Below are 24,039 nucleotides of genomic sequence, written 5' to 3'. Positions count from 1 at the left end.
CGGAGGCGTCCGGTCACGAATGGTCCCCCATTCACAATGCAAGAAGTTTGTTAAAAGGATGACACTGATATCATAAGCATAAAGAAATAACATCAAACGTGAGAGATATGCATTGGGGGCAGGAAACAAACACCAGCAAACGAATGGCAATAAATACAGAGTGCATAATCGATTGTTTCTATAAACAAGAAAGTATAAAGCATAAGCATTTCATAAGTTAACACATGGCAAAACAACTCTCAAACGAACACAAGTAGCCACATCACAAATACAGCAATTTTTTTGAATGGCTTGTTAGCGATACCACCATTCTACTCCTTCAGCTGTTACTTGCAACACGTACTCGGCATCGTTGTCCCACCCCGCCACTTCAACTAAACATCCCAGCACTCGAAAAATAGCGCAGCACATGCACAGAACGCACTCAATTACTCAGCTCGCCTCGCACTGCGCACGCGTTTCGGTACGCGAACGATGCCCTCTGTGGCACAATGGCGCCGCGTCGCGGCACCTTTGGGCAGCATATGAACCTCTCCCATAGCGTGACGGCGGAGTTTAGTGACCAGAAAAACATGGAAGGACTCTGCATGAACCAATAAATTTCTTAAATGGTGCTTCTCTGTCACTGAATTCACAACTTTTTTATACTTGTGTCGAGCCACGCTATATTTCATATAAATCACGTAACTTGTACATTAGCCGTCACTCCATTCTATCGGCAAAAACATGAATGCATAAGATTAGGGCTTAGTCGGCTGTTTTCATTATAAAACCATGATTTATCCCCACATGCACAGCGGCAGTTCTTTAATTGAGCCTATACATGTCTAACTCACAGTCTTTGGCATTCACATAAGCCCTAAATTACAGGTTTATTGTTTGTTATGGAACCTAAAAGAGTATTTGTAGTGCCTTATTGTTTGTTATGGAACCTAAAAGAGTATTTGTAGTGCCTAGACTGAAATCTCTGGTGATGAGTCAACCGGGCATCCAAACCAGACGACAAGAGATGATTGAGACTGCAGAGATCAATCGCCTGGAGAATCTACTACGTCAGTGCAGCCTCAACGGTGTCACATTGTAGTGATGGTGAATAGCACACTACAGGAAGACTGTGCATCACAAAACTAACTCTTTATTGGGCAAACTTTCGCCCCTAAAACCAAGTGACTTTCAAAGCCCAATGACAGCGGCAAGCACAGTCGATAACTGAAGACCATATGAGATGAGACTCAAGCGCGTCGGCTTTTATGCAAGATTTCTCGAAGGTTCTATATTCGCAGACAACTTTCTACGGCTCTGAAGGGAAAGCTACGGAAGCAAATCGCGCACAAATGAGAGCGCTTTCGAAAAGAGTCCCGCGTTTTAATCCACCGGGGTTTAGGCTGCAGAAACACGAAACATAAGCACCCTATTAGGAACAGTTTGATAAGACAGAATACACCACTGAGAGTAGAGGTTTAGTTATTTTGCTTCTTTTCCCTTCCGCGTCTGCGAAATGCAAAACCGTCGCACGTTGAAACCAAGTCGATTCAGCGTCTGTTCGGAGAATAGAGTTTCTAGATAAGTACCATGGAGGGAAAAGTGGCGCTGGTGTCTACGAGGGCTATCATGAGCGTTGCGTCAAATGGGAATGATGGGAAGTACGGGCTTCGCATTGACTTCGATCTTTAGACTAGTGGCATTTGCTTGAAGCGCAGTAAACGAAGCAATACTTAAATATTATCGCGTAAAATCTAATTTTATTTCTGCTATATCTTATATAATGTACAACACGTTACATAAGCTTTGCATTAATTTGAGATTGAAGCACGGTTTACTATGGATTATCAACAGGGTACACCAGGATATGCATTCTTGTGCGATTGTGTTCCCGATTTAATGCCAGAGAAGAATTATTTATTAATTTTTACAACAGCAATAGCAACCATGCATATACTTACATAAAAATACTCAGCAAGTATTTATAGAAATAAAGATGTTGCATTGTCAGAAAGTGTTGCGCCCTTGAGAGGAATGCTACAAGTGTCGTCTGCTACGACGCCTGCCCGCTGCAAACGCGAGGCGTTTCTCGCAGATGACACGCACTTGCGAACTCTCTCACTCTTTCGAAAGGCTGTGTCGGCTGTCACGTTTGCTGAACGTCTTCAAGTACTTTTGAGCACTTCTGCTGCAGTGCTAGCTAGGACGCTAGTGGCCTCCTACGAGTATGCTTCATCATACATTATATCGACGTACCGCTTCCGAAGCGTTATGGCGTGGCTTTGCACATAAGCGTTTTGAGACACTAGTCTACAGCCAGGAAGCAGCAGCCTGTCCTACCACAAGTAAGTTTGTTCTCTCAAAGTTCTAAACCACGCATTTATATGAGCACAGAAATGAGTAATTCATAATGAAGCTCTGAATAAAATTTTATGGTCAAGCCCCTAGAAGTACAACTGCCTATGTGTTGTATCAGTAGTATTTTTTTTTTCGTATTCTGAAGTTTTGTAAACCACGTAACGCTACACTGCAAACCTAACACACTTAACAAACCAAGGTCCAGACGGTCAATACATGTTCTTTCAACGTTTACGATGGCATCGCTTTCTCGTCAGGCTACTCGACACCAAACCACGACAAAAACACAGTCCCAGCCGCTGGTCCAAAGCGTTAGCCCCACTTCGAACAACAGAACAAAGGCACAGAGCTTTGCGTCGCACTGTCCCCCTGCATGTTATAGCAATTTCGCTTGGAGCGAAGTCGAAATTGCCAAAAAATACTTGAAGACTAGTTCGCCACTCAACAGAATGCCAATCCGTAGCCTGTACTTCCCATCATTCCCATGATGGTTGAATGATCGCAGCGCCATATTTCCCTCTAATTGTACTAATATGAAAGTCTGGTTGTGAGCAACCAAAAGCACTGTCGGACTACCGGGCGCTGCAATGCATCTGCAGCAGCCATGCGTCCGTAAATTTTCCTTTATAGCCACAGGATGTTTTCCGCGAGGTTACCGCAATCGTTGGTGCTCGTGTACCTTCCAGAAGCGAAGAAGCTATTCGTGTCGCGAATACAACCTGATCAAATTATGTTCGGCGAGAAAATATACAACAGATAGAACCAGCGATAACATCCGCGTAATTTCCAAATAATGCCTACGCGTCTTGCGATGAGCGATCACATAAGTTGTCAGCGGGTAAAATGCTGTCCCCGCAAAAAGTTCAAATCAGTGCGCTCATCGATGCCCCACTCTCAAAGTCCGTCGTCCCGATGCTATAAACACAAGAGTAAAAAAAAGTGCTGGCTCTCCCATAATCGAGAGTAGATGCAAGCCTGAAATGTCTCCGGCAAAGCAGATTGGTTGGATATGATAGCAACCACAATCTTATGGTGAAGGTAATGCACGTTCATAATGGCACACCCCACCACACCACAGCGCACCACGCAATGCCCTGCACTGGTCCATATAGACAAAATAATTTCCTGTCACAGACACAACCTTATTGCTACTTCGTCTCGTTCAACCAGCCATCCTGAGTTCAGCGGACACTATTGGCTTGGACACGTTTTTCTTTTGTTTTTCTTTTGTACGCACAATAAAATAACTTAGGACTTTACGTAATAAAAACGTGATAATACAATTACTAGGCTGGTTACCCAAAAGCACAAACAAAGAAAGACGTCACAACTAATTTCACGATCACCATCGACAGTAATGCGAAAAGGAATCGAGCAATGAAGCGACACGCCACATTCCTGAAATCACATTGGTTTAACACATGTAGTGGTAACTCTCAGACTTTCGTTTCTTCGACTATATGACCATACCCTGATATCGTCTCACTTTCTTAGGACACTCGCTTGCCAAGGTTATTGTTATTATTAGCACGAAGGCTTGACAACGACTGTATGACACCGATGGAGTGACGATGCAGTGACGAAGATGGAATGATATTGATCGAACGCAAAAGGGGCATAACAAAAGGCTCATATATTCGGTGGGCTGCCAGAACTGGGGACTCTGGAAGGGTGCTACGGCGGATATCAAACTTCTTGAATGGCAGATCAGTATTTATTCAAGCACGCGAAGGAAAAAGTTGCTCGCATATTTTCATCAAAGAAAGCCCCACAAAGTCCGTTTGTTTTAAAGGAGAAACGGCATTAGGTCCGTTTCTGCTTAAATGCGTAATGGCAGATTTACAGTGGAGATTTCCACCGGCGCTGCACCCATGCATATGTGTGGATGATGTTTGTATTTGGGCCTCCGGTTCAAGTACCAGAATTGCTCAATCAACTTTCCAGGAAAGCCTAAACATTTCGGACAAATTCTTAAAGAGGAATGGAACTGTCTCACAGTAAGACGGCTGTGCTGCCTTTCACCGGTAGATATCTAAAGGATGTTCCAGTGCGCCTTGAGGGACAACATTTTCACATAGTAAAACAACACAAATTTCGTGGGGTTATACTAGACGAATACTTCTCTTGAAATTCTCACTATAAAGCCCTCAAGGAGAAACAAACTCAAGAATACATGTTCTTCACCGCGTAGCAGGCACGACAGGGTGAGGGTCTGTTTCATCCCTGCTAATGTACACAATACACTTCTCAAGCAAAAGATGTCATGTTCTTCACCTGTTCTGCATTAAATCTTCCGTTTATCTGAAGAGAGACCTCAACGATTAGTACCTAGGACTCTTAGGGTATGTTCAGGCATTCCAGAGCAACCTCAAATTCTTTGGTAATTGCAGGGGCACGTCATCCTTCATTTTCTGCTATGAGGATGGTTGATACTCGTCAACGCTACTTTCACGTTTTAGTGGAGCACAAAAGGCAGCAATTGCACTCATTTAGAGAGACAGGGCAAACATCAATACGGTGATCTGGATGCACAATATCCACTACTACCTCACCACGAATTTTGGTTCCCAGATGTCTTCTACCCTCCATGGCGACTCCCCGAAAATCGAGCTTTCGATTGAAGGAATTATTCGCAAACGAGATATGTTTACGCTAGCAGCACAACAACTAGCGTTGTACCAGATATAGTCTTGATACCCTGGCTATATTCAAGCGTATAGAGATGGTCCTTGCCAAACAATTTCTTCTACAGCTACCTTTGTCATTCCAGAATGGAACCAAATACAGACGTTTAAACTATCTCACACGACATCATCAACAGCAGCAAAGCCTTTTGCAATATTGCATTTGTTACGATACATAAATTCAGTGCAAATAGGAGAACAATGGGTCATCCTTTGTGATTCAAAACCAGCTTTGTTTTCACTTCATAGTGACATCATTAGTTTCATAGTGACACTTCATAGTGACATCATCAGCGTTAGTTTTGGAGACACTAAAGCAACTCACAAAACTGAGTGAAAGAAATCCCACAATGTTCTTCCGGTGGGTACCTGGCCACGGCAATATCCCAATAAATGTTAAAGCAGACAAGGCAGCTGGACAAGGACACTTTATAACGCCACACGCGGTCTCCCTCTAACGCAAGGCGAATCGCGCCCCACACTAACACAGATCTCAGCCATTGGTGCCAAAGCGACATGTTTTTATCAGAACTGGAAAGATTCAGGTTTATATAACGTTGACCCATCGCTTCAATTTAAAATTGCGTCCACATCGTATGCAACCAGAGCTTTTCAAACGCTCATTCACCGTCTGCGGCACGGTACCGCATACAAAAAGCACTTTCTACATAAAATTTCAAGAGCGGAGAGTCCGGAATGCAATTGTGGCCACGCGGAAGAGGATGTACAGCATCGTCTGATAGAATGTTCGCGACATGACACACGGAGGCAAGGCTTAGCATGTGATCTATTGATATTAGGCCGCAGGCACTTCAGCCTCTAGAAGACCTTATGTCGATGGCCTAACCCGGCTTTGGCCAATTCAGTGCCTGGAATAATTTACCTTCATTTCAATTTAATGCGTGCTTTCTTATGTGCCCTGATTTTAGTGTAGTGATGGGACCGGACTTTGTGTTTACTTTAGTTCACTTATGTGAATGGACTTTGTGTTGGTGTGTTTCTGAGTTTACTTTCAGTTTTAGTAAGGCATTAGCGTACTTATGTGACTGGACTTTGCGTTATTATCATTTGGAATTGATTTTAGGTTTTAATTCGTTTAAGTTAATTATTTTTAACGCTCTATGTTAAAAGGAGCAGCCGGCGCCGAGTAAAGGCAATATCTTGTTAGTACCAGATATTAAAAAAGGCGCAGAATGACGACAGCAGGTAGGCAACAAGACGTCAATTCTTAAAATATGACGAGACGATTTAATAATGATGACAACGTGATGAAGACAACATGAGGACGATGAGATGACGAAGACGGTATGACGACAACCAGATGAAGAAGCGGGTATGAAGACGATGTCAGGTACAAGACGGTATGAACGCGATAGTAAAACCAAAAGAGAGAGAGAGAGAGAGATACGCAAATGAGAGAAAGGCAGGGAGGTTAAACAGATCTAAAACGTCCGCTTTGCTACCCTGCACTAGGGGAAGGGAAAAGGGGAAGTAAGGACGGAAAGAAGAGCATGAAAAATAAGCTTGACAAAAAATATGAAAAGGGATGAAATGGGGTCATTATAGTCTTTCTAATAGGCCACTGTCATGTAGAAAAGTCAACATAGCCTTGACCGACTTTTGCTGCGACGATAGTTCACGTCGGCATTCCAAAACTGACTGTTCTGAAAGCGGCCTGCCATCAAGGCGTGCCAACGCGGTCGCTAGTGACAGCCGGTGCACGCTGTATCTAGGACAATGGCAAAGCTCATGTTCGATAGTCTCCTCGCCGCCGCAGTGTCTGCAAGCCGCGCTGTTGTCCATACCGACTCGGAAGGCGAAGGATCTTGTGTAGGCGACACCAAGACACAGTCGGCAAAGTACTGCTGCTTCGAGTCGAGAGAGCCCAGATGGGGGTCGAAGTCAAAGGGATGGGTCCAGTCGGTGTAGACGTGTATGCTTTAAGCTTGGTGTGTTCCATAAAGTTTTAATGGCTTCATTTGCAAGCACACAAATTTTAGTTGCAGCGTCTGTTCTTGAGAATGGAATGAAGTCTTGCAAGCCCTCCTCGTGTGCAGATCGTGCTGCTGCGCCGGCATGTTCATTGCCCATTATGCCACAGTGGCTTGGAATCCACTGCAACGTGATGTCGTGTCCTTGCCCGACGAGGTGGTGAAGCAGCAGTCTGATTTCTAGAACTAGTTGTTCGTGGGGTCCTCGGCGTAAGGCAGAAGCCAAACAATGAAGAGCAACCTTGGAGTCAGTGAACACGTTCCATTTCTTGGGTAGTTCTTCAGAAATTACACGAAGTGCACAACGAATAGCAGCAAGCTCCGCGGCAGTCGATGTAGTCTGGTGAGATAGTCGAATCTTTATGGTGGAAGGTTTTGCAGGAAATATCACTGATCCTGCAGACCCATTCACCGTGGTTGGACCTTTAGTATAGAGATGATGATGCTCGTTGTACGTCTCGTACAGCAAGAACAGTGAAAGCTGCTTGAGCGCTGGAGACGAGAGTTCGGCTTTTGTTCGTATTCCTGGTACCATTAGTCGAACCTTTGCTTGAGCCAAGCACCATGGTGGAAACGGAACTTTTTGCTGGAGCTGTATAGCCTGATGGAAGGTATGCACGATAAGGCAGGACTGTTTCAAAAAAGGAAGCACATGGTCGATCCTCTGGCAGTGAGACTAGATGATGGGCAGGGGCTCGGGTAAGGTGTCTTACGTGTACTCTGAGTGCTTCCATGACTATATGGATCTAGGCTGGGAAATCGTGTGCAATGGCAATTGTTTCAGCCGTTGAAGAACACCGAGGCAATCCAAGACACACTATAAGTGCCTGGGACTGGACGCTATCGAGTGTACGGATATTACTTCTGCACGTGTTGGTCAGCACAGGCAAGCTGTATGGCAAATACCCAAAAAAGAGCGTCCTGTACAGTTGCATCATTGCATGTACTGGAGTACCCCAGATAATTCCTCCAAGAAATTTTAGAGATATCTGTCACACATTACATCACACAAACACATTAGAGATATCCGTCAGGCGCTTCTTTAGGTAGGCCACATGAGGACTCCAGCAGAGGTCACGATCAATGATTACGCCTAAGAATCGGTGCGTCTTGACATAAGGTATGCTTTGACCGTCGATAGAGACATCGTATGATCTCATTGGCTTTCGGCTAACGCGACCAATGCGCATTTTTCTGGCGAGATCTTGAGGCCTTGTTCATTTAATTACGCCGATGTTGACGTGGTAGCTTTTTGAAGCATGGCGCGGACTTGCGGGCGTGTCACACCAGATGACCAGACGCAGATGCCATCGGCATACATTGATATTTTAACTGTGTTCCGAAGTCGTTCCACGAGACGAATGAGCACAGGGTTGAAAAGCGTGGGACTCAAGACACCGCCTTGTGGAACTCCACGACGCGTATAATATTGCGAGGTTGGGCCAGCTTCAGTGTTAAGAAATAGAGACCGTCTATGTAAATAACTGCGAGTCCAACGATATAATGGACCACCTAGGCCCACCGATTCCAATGCTTCAAGTATGGCGTCATGAAGAACGTTGTCGTAGGCTCCCTTTATATCTAAGAACATTGCGACAGATAACCTCTTACACGTCTTTTCGTGTTGAACATAGATTACCAGATCGATAACGCTGTCGATAGAACATTGGTGACGTCGAAAACCAGCAATGGCGTCCGGGCAGATTTGGTAATGTTCAAGGTACGACTCAAGTCTGGCGAGGATCATTCGCTCCATGACCTTCCCAACGCAACTTGCCAGCGCAAGTGGTCGATTTGAAGTAATCTCTAAGGGAGACTTGCAGGCTTAAGAAGCGGTACCAGGCGGCTGATCTTCCAATAAAACCAAGGGTGCATCATAGCCCCTATGTGACAATGACGCAATGATAACATGGGTATTATCACAATTGAATGACGACACCGTGAGTAAGTTAGATTGAAGAAGGAATCACGTCGTTTCATCGACTAAAGGGATATGGTGACGGCGACATGACGACGATGGGATGATGCTCCTGAAGTGATGACTGTGAAACGAGAGCCTGAAAATGATGACGTGACGACAAAGGTGCAGACGACAACAGCATGACGAGAGTCGGATGTATAAGTTATATCGATGACGATGAAATGACCGCGATGGCATCCCTACGACGGTATGACAACGAATGCGTGACGACGACTGTATGACGTTGATGCAGTAATGACGGTGTCATTGCAACGGCGTGAAGATAATGGGTAACGACGAGTTTTTGATGAGAATGGCGTGAAAAGGACTGTATCACGAAAGCTATATGGCGAAGATGGTTTCAGGAAGACGGCATGATGAAAGGCTGATGTCGAAGTTACAACCATGATGATGGAACACCACCACGGAATCCCTACGACGGTATGGCAACGCGTTCGTAACGACGACTATATGATGACGATGCCATGGCAACGGCATGACGAGAATGGGTTGACGATAGTGTGTGATGACACTAGAGCGATGATAGCTTTATCGAGAAACACACATGACGACGACTGCGTGACGAACGCGGCATGACGAGAGTCGGATGACAAAGCTGCAGTGACGATGATGATATGGCCATGATGGCATTGTCTGACAAATGAGTCATGATAGCGACTGTCTAACGATGACGTCGTGACATAGGTAGCATTGCCATGAATAAATCCCGACATTATGATTACAATACAATTACGAAAGAAGCTTGACGTCGACAGAACAACTAAGGCGGTACGACGCCTACGGGACGACGACGCTTAAGGGACGACTACAGTGCGATCACGTTAGTGAGGTGATGACACGGATAAAGCGACCGCATCGCGACGATGCCATGACGACGACTGTGCAGCAACGATGGCGTGTTGACGGCGGCATGACACGAGTCGGATGACAAAGCTGCAATAACAGCAATGCAACGACCACGATGGCGTTATGACTCCGAACACAAACCTAGTAGACTAAGCTATGCGACAACTTCGACCCCTGGCTCGGAGTACAAGGCATCACAATGACGGAATGACGAGAGTCAGATAACGAAGCTTGAATGATGATCATTGAATGAGCACGATGGCATAAATAAGGCGATGTGAGAACAAATGCATGATGACTGTGACGGCGACGGCATGGCGAATGTCGGATGTCAAAGTTTTAATTACGATGCAAGCGACCACGACCCCACGCCCAGTGATTCAATCTATAAGACAACTTGGTTCACTGGGTCGGGGTAGAAGGCAAAACGGCCACGGCATGACAAAAGTATTTTATGACGTAGCTAGGTTCACGACAATAGAACGACCATGACGGCACCGCTACGTGAAGCATAAACATAGTAGCCCAAATAGGTAGGCAACTTGACCCACTCAATCAATTGACCGACCGACCGACCGACCGACCGACCGACCGACCGACCGACCGACCGACCGACCGACCGACCGACCGACCGACCGACAGACAGACGGACGGACGGACGGACGGACGGACGGACGGACGGACGGACGGACGGACGGACGGACGGACGGACGGAGACGTATTTGTGTTCCAATCACACAGAAGGGTTCACAGTCGCAGAGAAATCTATGCTAAGAATTCAGGTTAGACAGATTAGCTTGCTGCAGGGAATTCTAATACAGCTATGCATACCCTCAGAAGTCAAATTCTGCTCGGCTAGTCGGTTTATATCGCTCAGTAGACCATAAATATAATCGCTGAGCGCAAGCCAGGAAGGAAGGGAACAAGGGGAGGGCTAACATTCGACTGCTTATTCTATATTGTATAACATCCAATATATACATGCAAGGGTATGCGCAACATGCCGAACAGCTTCAATCGCGCAACACCCTAATCCCAGCCGGCTATCAGAAAACCTTCGTTCTTCTTCCAGAAGTAAAACTGATGTTTCGCTAATACAAGCTGAACCTCGCTCTTTAATGTGAAACGCCCCTAACAGTTCACTTGCCGTGGCGTCCCTGCTTTTTCCTCGATTCCGTATCTTGCTCAGTCATGGCTTACATAGGTGTGTATTGCACTACTTGGGAAAATGTGCTCCGCATTTGCCTCATGTTCCCGCACACGCTCGTTTACACATCGCCCAGTCTTGCCGATATATCTCTTGCCGCAAGACAGCACAAACTCACACAGAACACCGGTAGCACGTTCTGTGTACGTCTTGGCATGTATTTTATAACAACCGCCTGTATTGCTCCGGTTAGAAACAATGCGTGTATACAGCTGGTCGAGCTTGCGTGGTGCAGAGAATACGACTAGCACCCCATGTCTGCCTGCAACATTCTTTAAGTTGTGGGTTACACGGTGCATATAAGGTAAGACCTCCAGCCTCACCGTTGGCCCACCCCTTGTTTCCTGCCTTTGTTCCTCGTTTGCGCTAAGCGATCATATTTACGGTCTGCTGAGCAATACGCACATCCTGCCAGCTTGTGTCCCCGTTTTTTTGGCTCCTATAGTAGCCATGGTAGTAGCTGTCGGTGCGAGATTTTTCCAACGAAGCACCGTGTCTCTCACATTGCATGAAAATGTATCCGAGTGTCAATTGTCAGAACGTCAGCCGAGAAGCAGCTGTGAAACGCTAATCGCATAGAAGCAAGGAGGACACACATAAAGCGCCAAGACGACTCCGTGGACCAGACGCAGGAAGAACGTCCTGCAGCATGTGCGGCGCACGCTGCATCTCAACGCCGGGTACGCCCAGACGCGGCGATGCAGAAGCAGGAGGCCGAGACTAAGCGACATAACTAACAAAACCCTGTAGTTCGCGCACGAAGTAAGCGCAAATCGTGCCGGCCGTGAGCACGCCGCTGTACATGAACACAAGGCCGACACAAGGAGAGAATGCCGACAAGAACCATTAGTTCTATCCCATGCTACTCGTGGTCTCCCAGATTTTTCTGTCCATATGTGTCTGCACAGCTCACATCACGTGTGTTTACTTAGCCAGCTTACGCTTACTTCCTGTGATGCATGCTGAAGTTAAAGCTACGAGCCTTACTTCCCGTAAAATTCTGTAATGTAGCTATCACATACATCGTTTCGCCCTTATGATAATATTGTGATTTTTTAATGATTAAGTCAATGAAATTGTCCAGCGGTCGGATTCGAATGCAGGACACCTAGCAGAGAAGCCTGGCACTGAAACCGTTGTGCCGATGGCGCAGTTCTTCCATAACTGCGTGCCACATAATCAGATCGTAGTTTTGACACCCAAATCCACAAAATTATTTATAATAATTAAGACATCATTCGTGAAAATGTACGCCGATCTCGAAGACGTGCATTAAAACGTCGCAGTTTCGCCTAGAAGGCAAAGCATCGATTGCGATTGTAAATTAGTATATTGCTATACGAAGTGAGAATAGTAGCATTATTGGACGTATAAACATGGGAACATTCGCTTACTAACGGAATTAACAACTATGGTGTCAGCGCGCACAAGCAAACACGAACACATCGCAAAGAAACCAAAGAAACCCAAAGAACGGAGGGAATTCCTGATGAATGTCGGAAAACATACACTGTTAGCCCCCTACCCCAAAACATGGACCCAAACCTCCACACGGCGCGAAGGGACGCAAGGGCGAAATACGTCGAAAAGTACCTGGCCACAAAAAACACAACAGTATACACAGATACTGCAGTATACGCCAAGCAAAGAGCACAAACATAGTAAAGACAGCTGCGATAGTAATAAGCCAGGACTACAAAGAGATCAGCAGCGCGTCAATGAAGGACTGCTCGGTAACGGAAGCTGAGGAAATAGCCGCAGCTTTAGCGGCAGTGGAGGGCTACCGATCCGAAAGGTCTTTAACAATACTCACTGACTCGCAAACTACGTGTCGGAATTACATGAATGGCAGAAAAGGACGCAGAGCGCTTCACATCCTCCGCTCCTGCAGGGCTAACAACAAAGTCAGGCATACAATTTTCTGGGTACCGGGACACGCTGGAATAGAAGGGAACCTAAGGGCGGACAAGGCTGCTCGAGAGCACACAAACCGAGCGGCCATAAGCACCGACCCTGAGGAACCCATACCAGTCAACGCAAGCTACTCAGACATTTTGAATTACTATAAGGGGGTCCGAATCAAATACCCTCCACCCCACAACAGCCTAAATCAGCATGAAGCAACCTCTTGGAGGAGGCTGCAAACAGGAACATGTCCAAACCTAAACACACTAAGCAAGATGTTTCCCACCCAGTATAGAGACATTTGCCCCTGGTGCGGCGCCAAGCCCACCTTATACCACATTACATGGGAATGCGTTCAGAATCAACAATTCCTTCAAATAAAAGACCCGAGTGCGGAGCAGTGGGAGAGGGTGCTCTCCAGCAGCGACCCGAAAGTCCAGCATGGACTACTAAGGCACGCTCGCCGAGTAGCCACCCTCAGTGGTGCCCTGGAGTAGGGGCGTCGACCCTGCGCAGATGGGGAAGAAGACCGTGAAGATGGCCGACCACATCTGCCACCGCTAATTTATACCCAATTAGAGCAAATAAAGTTTTTCCTCCTCCTCCTTTCGAGATACGGCGCGCGTGACCATGGGTGGACGTGCAAAGCACGCACATGTTGGCGGAGACGAAGTCACCCCCTCGCCTCCCTCCCGCACCTCCCCCTTCCCTCGATCGTCAGTTCCCTTCGCAGCTGGTCGCGAAATGCGCAGTTGCTGCTGGAGCGCCAAGCCGCCCCGCCCTCTCTACTTCCCATAAGCTCCCCCCCCCTCCCCCACCCCGGGCTTGCGCGCGACGGAAAACGGCGCGTTTGCTCACCGCTTTCTCCTTCGCGCGCGCCAGGGTGAGCCGCGATCGACGGCTTCTCTTGCCTGCTGTCACTCGCACATACAGCAACAACGTGTGGCGACCACGAAAAATGCGCCTGCAGTGTCCATATACTTGCTATCGCAATTCCGTCCGAGGCGCCTCCTGCTAACCTCAGGTAAGGCATGATGCGATAAACAACCGTGTTCAGCGAATCTGCCCCTATCTCATCCCGAACTCGCTCAGACAGAGGTTGCGTTTCGTTGAATTCAACTGGAGCTTGAATCGCCTTCGAACTTTTTTAACGTGACTGATCCACGCATGCAGAGATGTTGGATTCCTCAGACTTCGCTCTACGAATAACAAGTTAAAGTTCAGTGGTCGCTATTTTCTTTCGTATTATCTCTACGTTTCTACGTCGCGCGGCCATGTGCCTAATAGACAAGTGTCTTTCTGTTGGGGGAGCCGAGCTGTCATTAAAAAACTTTACTGTCCACGCAGTCAATCGTAACGTTGTGTTCGAACGAGACACCATCCAGGAAGGATTGCGTCGCTCACAGTCGCGCAACGGGAGCTCCGGCTTCTTGTAATATAAATCAGGGCTGAAGTGAATCAGTAGGGACTGTTATTTGAAATCTAAAAGTATTAGTGCTTATTTAATCTGAAAGCGACTTCTTCGGGTATTCACTTGTCTCATTCGCCTACTTCCCTGTATTGTTTACTTGTTTTCGGAAATATGGTAGACAGCAGGTTGATGGTCCATCCTGAAGGTAATTACCATGCACTTCTCTTTGACGAATGCCCTGTGTTCCGTTTTCGTTTAGGTATAGCGACAAAGTGCTAGGCAAAAGCGGCCTATGAGAGTTTCACTATGTTCACGAGTTTCACTATTTTCCCTACGTCCCTAATTCGCTTCACCGAGCAATCGCGCCTTCATTCGTAATCCCACTAGAGCAAATATACGGAAAAAGATTCCTTATAAATACTTATTTGGCGATGGTACAAAAAAAAGGGACTCACCTTGAGCAATGCACCGTTCGACACACATTAGAAGGAGGATGATGCTTGCTTGATTGAATGTGGTCATGCTTTTTGCAGAATATGATAGCTGTTCACATAAAAGAAGGCGAAAACATGGAAACATGCAAAAGAGTGAGAAATCCCAAAACGTATGTTTCAAATATGCAAGAAATTAAGATCACGAGCAATTGGGAGAGCCTTAGAGGCAGCTAATCATAACAAAATTTCATGGAAGCAATACTGCGCTTTTTGCGATCGACCAGTTTGTTCACATCTATGACGTAAACTTTCTCGTTTTTTTTTTCTACGTTTTCCATACTTTTCTACTTTTCGACCCAAATTCGCTTGCACCAGTGCAAGGTAGCAAACCAGAAATTCTCATCTGGTTAACTTGTGATGCCTTTGCTCCCGTTCAATTTCTCTTTTGACAACAATCGCTGTTTGGCGAATTGGTTTATTAAACATCATAAATCGAAAGGAGGCAAGAAATAGAGAAAATACTGACGAAATATAGCACTGAAGCTGTATATTTGCAACTGAAGAGAAAATTCGTGCTTTTCACATGCGCTGAACAAAAAAGCACCACAAGAGTAAAACGCTATTCATCAGAGCTAATAAACTAATTAAATGAGTCTTTCGAGTACATATTCCCGCCTTTTCTCATGTTAAGAGGCGTGTTACAAACGCAATCGCACAACCTCTATGCCTGACTAGAAACCCTCCTTCGCCTTTGTGCGAAGGTGTGTCAAACTTCTTAATATCATACTTTACACAATGAAAGGCAGCTGGAGCGCCAGCGCTGTTGTCCGTCCACTCTACATGTTTTTACAGTGGAGCTGTTAGCCTCTAGTGGGTCGAGATGTTCCGTGGCCTCGTGCAATCTTTTGCTCACAGAAAAGCAAACGGCAGCTCGAGAGGTTTTATGTTTGAGTTTCCCCGTAACTGAATCGTATTTTTTCTTATATATGAATTACAATCCGATGCTCTCATGTCTTGCAGGTTGTGCGTAAGTTGTATGTTACAAATGTTCTGGCGCATGTTACGTTGTGAAATTCAATTACTGCAATAACGCACATTGCCTAGGTGGAGGGCCAGCAAGAATGAGCAGGTAGCGGCGGCGGCCGCTGTAAAACGGCTTTGTCTTTCAGCTTCGGTGTGACAGTTTTATTTTTCCTCGTATATTCAAATAACAATCTGAAGCTATCATGTGTGCAGCTTGAGCGTAAATCGTACATTGCCAATTTTTCTGATGCATTTGACTATTAATCGTTCATTTAGTTCCATAATGCACTTGCGCTTCGCTGAGGGCCTAGAAGAATGAGGATGCATGTTGCACTTCCGGACACGTCGTGAGGGTGTGACGTTTACGCTTGTGGTGAGAGTGATGGGGGCGAATTTTTTTCTTGTTTTTTTTTCTTGTGCTCTCTTAACCCCTTACTACCTTGCGTCGCGAATTTACGACAAATCGAATAGTTGCTGACTCCGCGTGACCGACGTGAAATTACGGGCTAGATTTAGGCTTTGTGCGTTCTTTTCTGACAGCTCCACGGACAGCTTTCGATGGTTTTCTATTGATACACTATATCAGAATGCTTGTAAAATTGGTTTTTGTTCTTGTGCCGCTCAATATTTATAATTACCACAATAAGCGCTCCACAGCCTGAATTTATCCATCGGATGGCTGGATTTTCATTGTCAGGAATTCGTTACACCGAGCAATCGCCCCTTTTTTCGTACTCCTACAGTAAAGTGGGATTGCACTGCGTGGTGAGGAAACATATAGAATAGGAGCCCGATTTAGCGGCTCTAGCGACATGAGGTGAGCAGGCTGTTAAGAATGGCGAGCTGCAATGCAGGATTGCCACCCAATTACGACTGGGGAACAAGACGCGCATCCCCCACTCTCCGTCGCTTCAGCTAGGATGCGTTTGATGAAGCGGGCTTTGTGATGAAACCGCCGCCATCCTCTAGCCCCATCGCCGTTGTGACGGAATGAGCGGCGGGCGAACTATTGTGCCCGAACTCCCCAGCGCGGACCTGATCGGCTACGCGTGCGCGAGCTGCCGCGGGAAAGCCGTTTTTTGTTGCTTCCCGCGCGCTCACCGGGACGCAGGACAACGAGCTACCCAGAATGGCTCCGAGCTACCCGGAACGGCTCCCCTCTGACGTCGGCTCCGGACATCGGAGGGTGTGTGCCTTTGTGTGCGTAGGCTGTCCTGCGGGAGGCGGCTAGTTTTGTGATGACGAAACGAACATTCGTCACCTTGTATCGCGGGAGGACCGAGTGTTTAAAAACTGCTGTGGTGCGAATGCACGAGTCACTTTTTCTTAAGCAGTCATGTCAGACTGATTTATATACTGTAAATAAGCCCATATTCCTTGTTCTCGATGAGAAGCAGTCCTTCCCTTCATCAGTCGGCGGCAGTCGGCGGCAAGGCTGTACCATGTACTGATCTGTTATTTTGCTGTCGACAGGCTGTCCGGTTGCGCACGCACTCAAAGCTACCGATCCGGCTATCAGGAAACACGCATCGACGCGTGTTGGCTGCCTGGATCACCGATTTTTGCATCAAGATACCAAAGGACCAGCATCGGCTTCATTCCCTGTCGCCCTACGTCGCTCCCATCGCCTTGGTCACCTGGTCTCGGCGGCCCAATCAAGTCTGACTACCGTCTACAAAAGGACTGCTCTCGCTGAGCCGCGTCGCAGTCGGCGGCAAGGCTGTACCATGTACTGATCTGTTATTTTGCTGTCGACAGGCTGTCCGGTTGCGCACGCACTCAAAGCTACCGATCCGGCTATCAGGAAACACGCATCGACGCTTGTTGGCTGCCTGGATCACCGATTTTTGCATCAAGATACCAAAGGACCAGCATCGGCTTCATTCCCTGTCGCCCTACGTCGCTCCCATCGCCTTGGTCACCTGGTCTCGGCGGCCCAATCAAGTCTGACTACCGTCTACAAAAGGACTGCTCTCGCTGAGCCGCGTCGCAGTCGGCGGCAAGGCTGTACCATGTACTGATCTGTTATTTTGCTGTCGACAGGTGAGTTGAAACGACCACCTGCCCGCGTTCTTTTTTCTGAGTCGCTCTGCCGCCGACTGCACCACAATGCCTGATTGTACCACTTGTGCTGAGCCATTGCCGCGAGACGATAAGTTTCTGACGTGCTCTGTTTGTAACGAAGCTTTCCACCTGGGTAAAAACTGCTCGGCGGTCGCTGAATCAACTTTTTCGAAAATGTCGGCAGCGAAACGTGGGTCTTGGGTATGCCCGGCATGCAAGACGCAAACCGTCAAGCAACCTTCAATGGGTAATAAATCGGATGATGGAGTACTTGAACAGCAACTTTTGACTGTAAACGATAAACTGGACCGGCTGACGACTACTGTTGAAATGTTGGCTAGTCGAGTGGAAGAACTACTGACCTTCAAAGCTATCGGAGAAAAAACTGCAGAAACTGTTCTACAAATACAGGGGTCGCTCGATTCCCTTGCTGATAAATATGAATCGGTGTCATCGACAGTAACTGCGAACCAGATAGCAGTCGGCGAGCTTGGCACGCAAGTAGATACACTCTCCTCTAAGATTGCTGCCCAGGCTGAGTTGCTTGAGAAGGTTGGCTCTGAACTTAGCGAATTAGAGCAATACAGCCGACGCTGCAATTTCGAGATTCATGGCCTGCAATATAACCCCAACGAGGATTTGCCTTCCTTCTTGTCAGGACTGTTGGCGAAACTAAGCATTTCCGAATTCAAACTGACCGATGTTTCTGCTGTGCACCGACTTCCCGCGCGCAGCAATACCATTCCTGTAGTCCTTGTGCAAATGCACACTGTTTCGGCCAAACAGCAATGGCTCGCTGCACGAGGAATTCTACGTGACCTTGCTCAAGACAGTACCTTTCCACGGCTTTACTTCAACGATAATCTTTCGCGTGCCCAACGGGAACTGTATCGGCTGGCAAGGCAGAAAGGCAAAGAATCAAAATTTAAATTCGTTTGGACCAAAAACGGCAGGATACTGGCTAAGAGGGATGAAGATGCACCTATTTTGCATATCAATAAGGCATCTGATCTCGAGAGTATTGCATGAGCATGAACAAAGTTGCCTTCAAGACATGTACTAATCTAAACGAGGTTCTTGGTTTCTTCCCAAATCCTAATGGTTGCGCCTTCCGTGCTGTTCACGTCAACATTCGTAGTATTAGAAAACATTGGGACCATTTTCAGACCTTAATTACTCCTTTCAACTCCTATTTCGATGCGATCGTGCTTACCGAGATTAACATACCGTCCGCCTGCATCAATCAGTATCAGATTATTGGATACCAAGTTTTTTCATACACTAGGCCAATTAAAAGGGGAGGAGGCGTGGCAGTTTTCATCCGGGACACATGGGCAACAACTGAGCTGACTTTCTCGTTTTCCCAAGCTGAAATTGTGGCAGTGCGTCTTTGCGCACCTTCCTTGTCACTAATTCTGCTTGCGGTTTATCGCCCACCGTGTTGCAACGGTCGTATATTCCTGGATGAACTTGATACTGCCCTGGCCTCTATGTCGTCAATGGACCATGTTTGCCTAATTGGGGATGTCAACATTGATACGTTACGCCCTTCAGCAACGACAGTTGGCAATTATTTGGACGTCATTTCCAAATGGGGCTTGCAAAACACGATCTGTGAACCTACACGCGAAGAATTCCTTGCTGGTCATCTTGTCACATCTTGCATAGATCACATAAATATACGTGGACATAACTTAAGTGTCAAATCTGCCGTTATTACAACGAAACTTGCTGATCATTACATGGTCTGCTGCTCTCTAACAGATGACGCTACCAACTTGGTCGCTCCAAACGAAGTCAAACAAATATCATTTGTTGACCCCTTGGCTTTCGAAAAATTTGTAATGAATCACGACTGGCATAACTTTTTGATGACTGTTCCTCCAGGCGACGCCTATGACAACTTTGTAGCACTATTCACCGATTTCCGTCTTGCAGCTACACGGGTCTGTAAAATCAAACAACGTAAATTGGACCAAAATTGGATGTCTACAGAAATACTCACGGCAATACAAGCAAAAGACTTGTTATGGGTTCAAACAAAGAGAAGTCCTAATTGTACTGCTTTGCGGCTTCGGTACAAAGAGCTTCGAAATAAGGTCAATGCTATGATACGTCTAGCAAAACGCAATAACTTACGAGCAAAATTCACGGACGCTCGTTGTGACAGCAGGAAAACATGGTCCCTAATTAACAATCTTAGAGGTGGTGATGTAAACGCTAATCGCCATGTTGATCTGATGTCTCATTTTTCTTCAAATGGCACTGCCACCGCTAATGATTTTAGCTCATTTTTTTCAAAAGTGTCTGGTGTAGCGAGACCTCATCCAGATACTTGCACATTGCAAACTAGTATTTCAGAATCCGCCCTTCTTCCCACGTTTTCGGAACATGACCTCAAATCAATCCTTTTCAGTCTAAAACCAAATAAATCTCCTGGAATTGATGGTGTTTCAATATTAGAGCTGCGCAGAACTTTCGAAGCAATAAAAGATGTGCTACTACTCATTTTAAACAATATTATTACCACTGGCATCATTCCCGATAATCTGAAGAATGCGCTGGTCTTTCCTCTTTTTAAAAGTGGCGCACGCAACAATATTGAAAACTACCGGCCTATTTCTATCCTTTCATGCATTGGGCAGATATTGGAAAAACATCTGCTCAAGACAATGAGCAGCTTCTTAAGCAATCATGGCGTGTTATCTCCTAGCCAGTATGGTTTTGTGCCGAATCGGGGTACGCAGTTGCTGCTTGAAGATTTTTCCGATACACTAAACTCTGCGTTTGAACACAATCAGATTGCTTGTGCACTGTTTCTAGACGTCCGCAAAGCGTTTGACAGCGTCTGCCATAGTATACTGCTAACCAAACTTTCTTTGCTAGGCTTTCGGGGTGCGTTTTTGCGGCTTCTGAATAACTTCTTATCTCATAGGCAACAACTTGTGTCTATTGGAAAATTTCGTAGCAGCCTGACCGAAATTAAAGCTGGCGTCCCCCAGGGTTCAATTTTAAGTCCGTTATTATTTAACCTATATTTTAATGATTTATCTAATGTTGTGAACGTCAAATTATATCAGTATGCTGATGACACTGTCCTTGTTTCACACGCTCGAAGTTACACTGACGCCATCTCTTCTTTACAAATGGCAACAACAAGAGTGATGGACTGGTTTCAGAATAATGTAGTCCATATAAATGCGTCCAAAACCCAACTAATCTGTTTCCACAACCCTGTCAAGCAAGTTACCCTATCCTCCCCGTTATATTTGCACACATCACATTGCAATCCCTGTTCGTGTGCCCCTGTGCAATACGCTTGTTCAATTAAATACCTTGGTGTCTTCTTTGACAGTGATTTATCCTGGAACTCTCATTTCGCCTATATTTGTCAGAAACTTCGCGCAGTGTCTTGTGTTTTGTATAACATAAAATTTTACATGCCATTGTCTGTCCGAAAGCTTGTAGTACATGCCTTATGCTACAGTGTAATCCGGTATGGGATATCTACATATGGTCATGGCGCTCAACATTTGGTAAGCCGGGTCAACTCCGTCCTTCGTGGCATTCTGAAGCATGTTGCTTATGATGTCTCCCCCAAATCTGATGTGTTCAAAACTTTGTCTTTACCTGATTTCAATTCTTTGCTGCTTGAAACTGTTATCTTAAAACATTTTTGGTTAAGTCAGTATAAAATTCCTTATGTGCCTGTCCGTTCCCTGAGACCAAAGAATCCTTACATTACACCCCGCTGTAAGACGAAATATGGTCGAAGACTTCGTAACTACTATGTCCCAGCAATGTTTAATCTACTTCCTCAAAGCATACAAGATGTGAAAACAAAATATGGTCTTAGAAAGGCTCTTAGACACATGAATGCATGATTGGAAGCCTGTCATGTGAGTGTATGTGCGTGTTTTTTTTTCACTATTGTTCAATAACGAGTTACTGATGGCTCTGTCGCTGTCTGCCAGGCACTGCCGTTCAAGCCCACTGTGGCTTTGGCAGGCCCGATTCTTGCACTGTATGTTTCTCAAGTCATCAATAAAGTATTATTATTATTATTATTATTATCAACGTCCTCAGCGTGGATAAGTTGGACGATGGCATGGGCCAGCTACCTACTAATTCATGCCGGACTCTAATCTTGACAATGGATCACGAGCGACGGGATTGAGCCCCCAATCCTGACAACGCAGACCTTGACACCTGTTGCTGTTACAATAGTGGTTATTTGAGTCCTCAGTTTCACTGGTTCTGCTTCACTGCAACATTCAGGATGTGGCTGTGTATGAAAATTTTGTGCTTTGCTTTTGTTTTCTTTAGCGCGGCTGCACGGTTTGGAGAAGGGATTCAAACAACACTAAAAGTTGGCGCGTGCGTTTTATACAATGTATGTACAATATTCTGTTATATCAAGTCTACTGAAAACATTTCTTCCACCGGAAGGTGACAGTTATGACAGGAGTCTCACCAACGAAAATGAGGAGCACAATGTGTTAATATTCCAATAAAGGTCGTCTCTGTTTATTGACATGACTAGAGAGGACGAGACTAACTGCAGTTGCACCAAACGCGTGCCTCTTAGCAGCTGAGAAGATGTAACTAACGAAGACATCTTGGATTGAGAAATGTAATAGGATGCTTGTAGCAAGGGTTTACCTGAAAGTGAGAGGGAGGAACGCCCTGGTAAATATTTCAGGATTTTCAAATTGAGCAGCATGCTGTATAAGATTAAAACTGCACTGTATCAAACCAGAGAGGCATACTGTCATAGTCCACGAAAACATTTCTAGTGGCCAAGACAGTATGCCAATCTCTTCAATTCTGTTCCAACTACTGGCAGGAGGATGAGCATATGGGGTACTGGCCACCTGTAAATGACACGCGGCAGAGGTGCAAACCAGCTGTCAAGAACAGATGTTTTTTATGTGCTCCAAGTGCAATGTCTAGCTCTGCCTCAATAAACACAAGAACTACTTCTTCAAAACTCATCAGCACTTCTGACGAGTAAGGCCAATCTGTAAGTTTTTAATATGAAAAAGTGTTTCCCAAGACAAGAACCAGGTATTCAGGTTCGTGCCCGATTGAATAAGTTTTCATGTTGGTCAAAAATGGACTAAGTCACCAGCATCGCAAATTCACGACATACAAATTTTGAGAAATGCAGCACTGAAATGAAGTTTTCTTATATAAGGCTAAAAACTAAAATAATCCACGAAGGTTGACGTTCTTTCTCAAGTTTAAATTATATCGGCAATTAAAGGGTTAAGTAAATAAGTCTTAAATTTGCGTCGAAGCACTAAGATAACGCGTCCACAACCGACATTCTATGTGCGAAATATGGTGCCGCTATTAGGGACTTCGCTGATCCTGTTATTATTCTTATCAAATTTGTTTAAAATGCTTACAGGCATTTGCTGTTAAACTGCCTTGTGTGTGCAAAGACAATCGTAGTGTAACTGTTTGTAGAAAGAACATAATGACGTTCAAGACATCTGCAGAGAAAGCTCTCACAATACCACAGGTCGTTCGCACCCTCGTATTCTCAAATGATCCTCGCATCGCAGCTCTCTTTCCAGTCCGTGATTATAATTTATTGGCATCCCGTACGAAGCGGGCGGTGATAAATAGGCGTCTAGGCTGCTTGACTGAATCAGGTACGGAATGCAAGTTCCTTTATTTCTTGCATTTGTGTACACATATCTTCGATCTTTTTTTTCCTCAGAACTCCTCTGTCTACATCCCACCGGCACCTATGTCAGCAACAGATACTGTCGTATCAACATCTTCCCTGTTTTTCTTCCACCAACACTTTAAATGTCTCTTGATTATCTCGTGCTCACTGGTTGATGCTTTTGCACAATTTGAATCCAATCGCTTCTTAACGTCCTTCGTTGCATGCCAGTCTCCTGTGGGTCAACCCCTTCTCATTCCATAAGAATGTCCTTTGTGGTCTCCAGATTTTGCTGCAGCATATACATGCCTCATCTTATTGCGACTATTTGCTCCGATATGTTATTGTCCTTAGGCAACCGGCTCTAGCCTCAAACAGCCAGGCACTGTCCTTTCTTTTTTTTCCTTTCTTTCTTTCTTTCTTTCGTTCGTTCTTTCTTTCTTTTTTTCTTTCTTTCTTTCTTTCTTTTCCTATTA

The 24,039-nt window shown here is 45.7% G+C and overlaps 1 protein-coding gene across 3 annotated transcripts in view; it reads right to left on the bottom strand.

The window, feature by feature from the left end:
- LOC135899709 (uncharacterized) overlaps positions 1–24,039 on the bottom strand; it is a 100,208-nt gene that overhangs the window by 66,462 nt on the left and 9,707 nt on the right. For all 3 annotated transcript variants that reach the window (XM_065429031.1, XM_065429029.1, XM_065429030.1), the window contains exon 2: positions 14,821–14,908. In XM_065429031.1, coding sequence (XP_065285103.1) covers positions 14,821–14,887 — 67 coding nt within the window. In that variant the 5' untranslated portion in view covers positions 14,888–14,908. The remainder of the gene's footprint in view (positions 1–14,820; positions 14,909–24,039) is intronic.

Source organism: Dermacentor albipictus, chromosome 7 (genome assembly GCF_038994185.2).
Source record: "Dermacentor albipictus isolate Rhodes 1998 colony chromosome 7, USDA_Dalb.pri_finalv2, whole genome shotgun sequence".
Taxonomy (NCBI): domain Eukaryota; kingdom Metazoa; phylum Arthropoda; class Arachnida; order Ixodida; family Ixodidae; genus Dermacentor; species Dermacentor albipictus.
The sequence above is the reverse complement of the archived record's forward strand: the minus strand, read 5'-3'. Positions and strand labels throughout refer to the sequence as shown.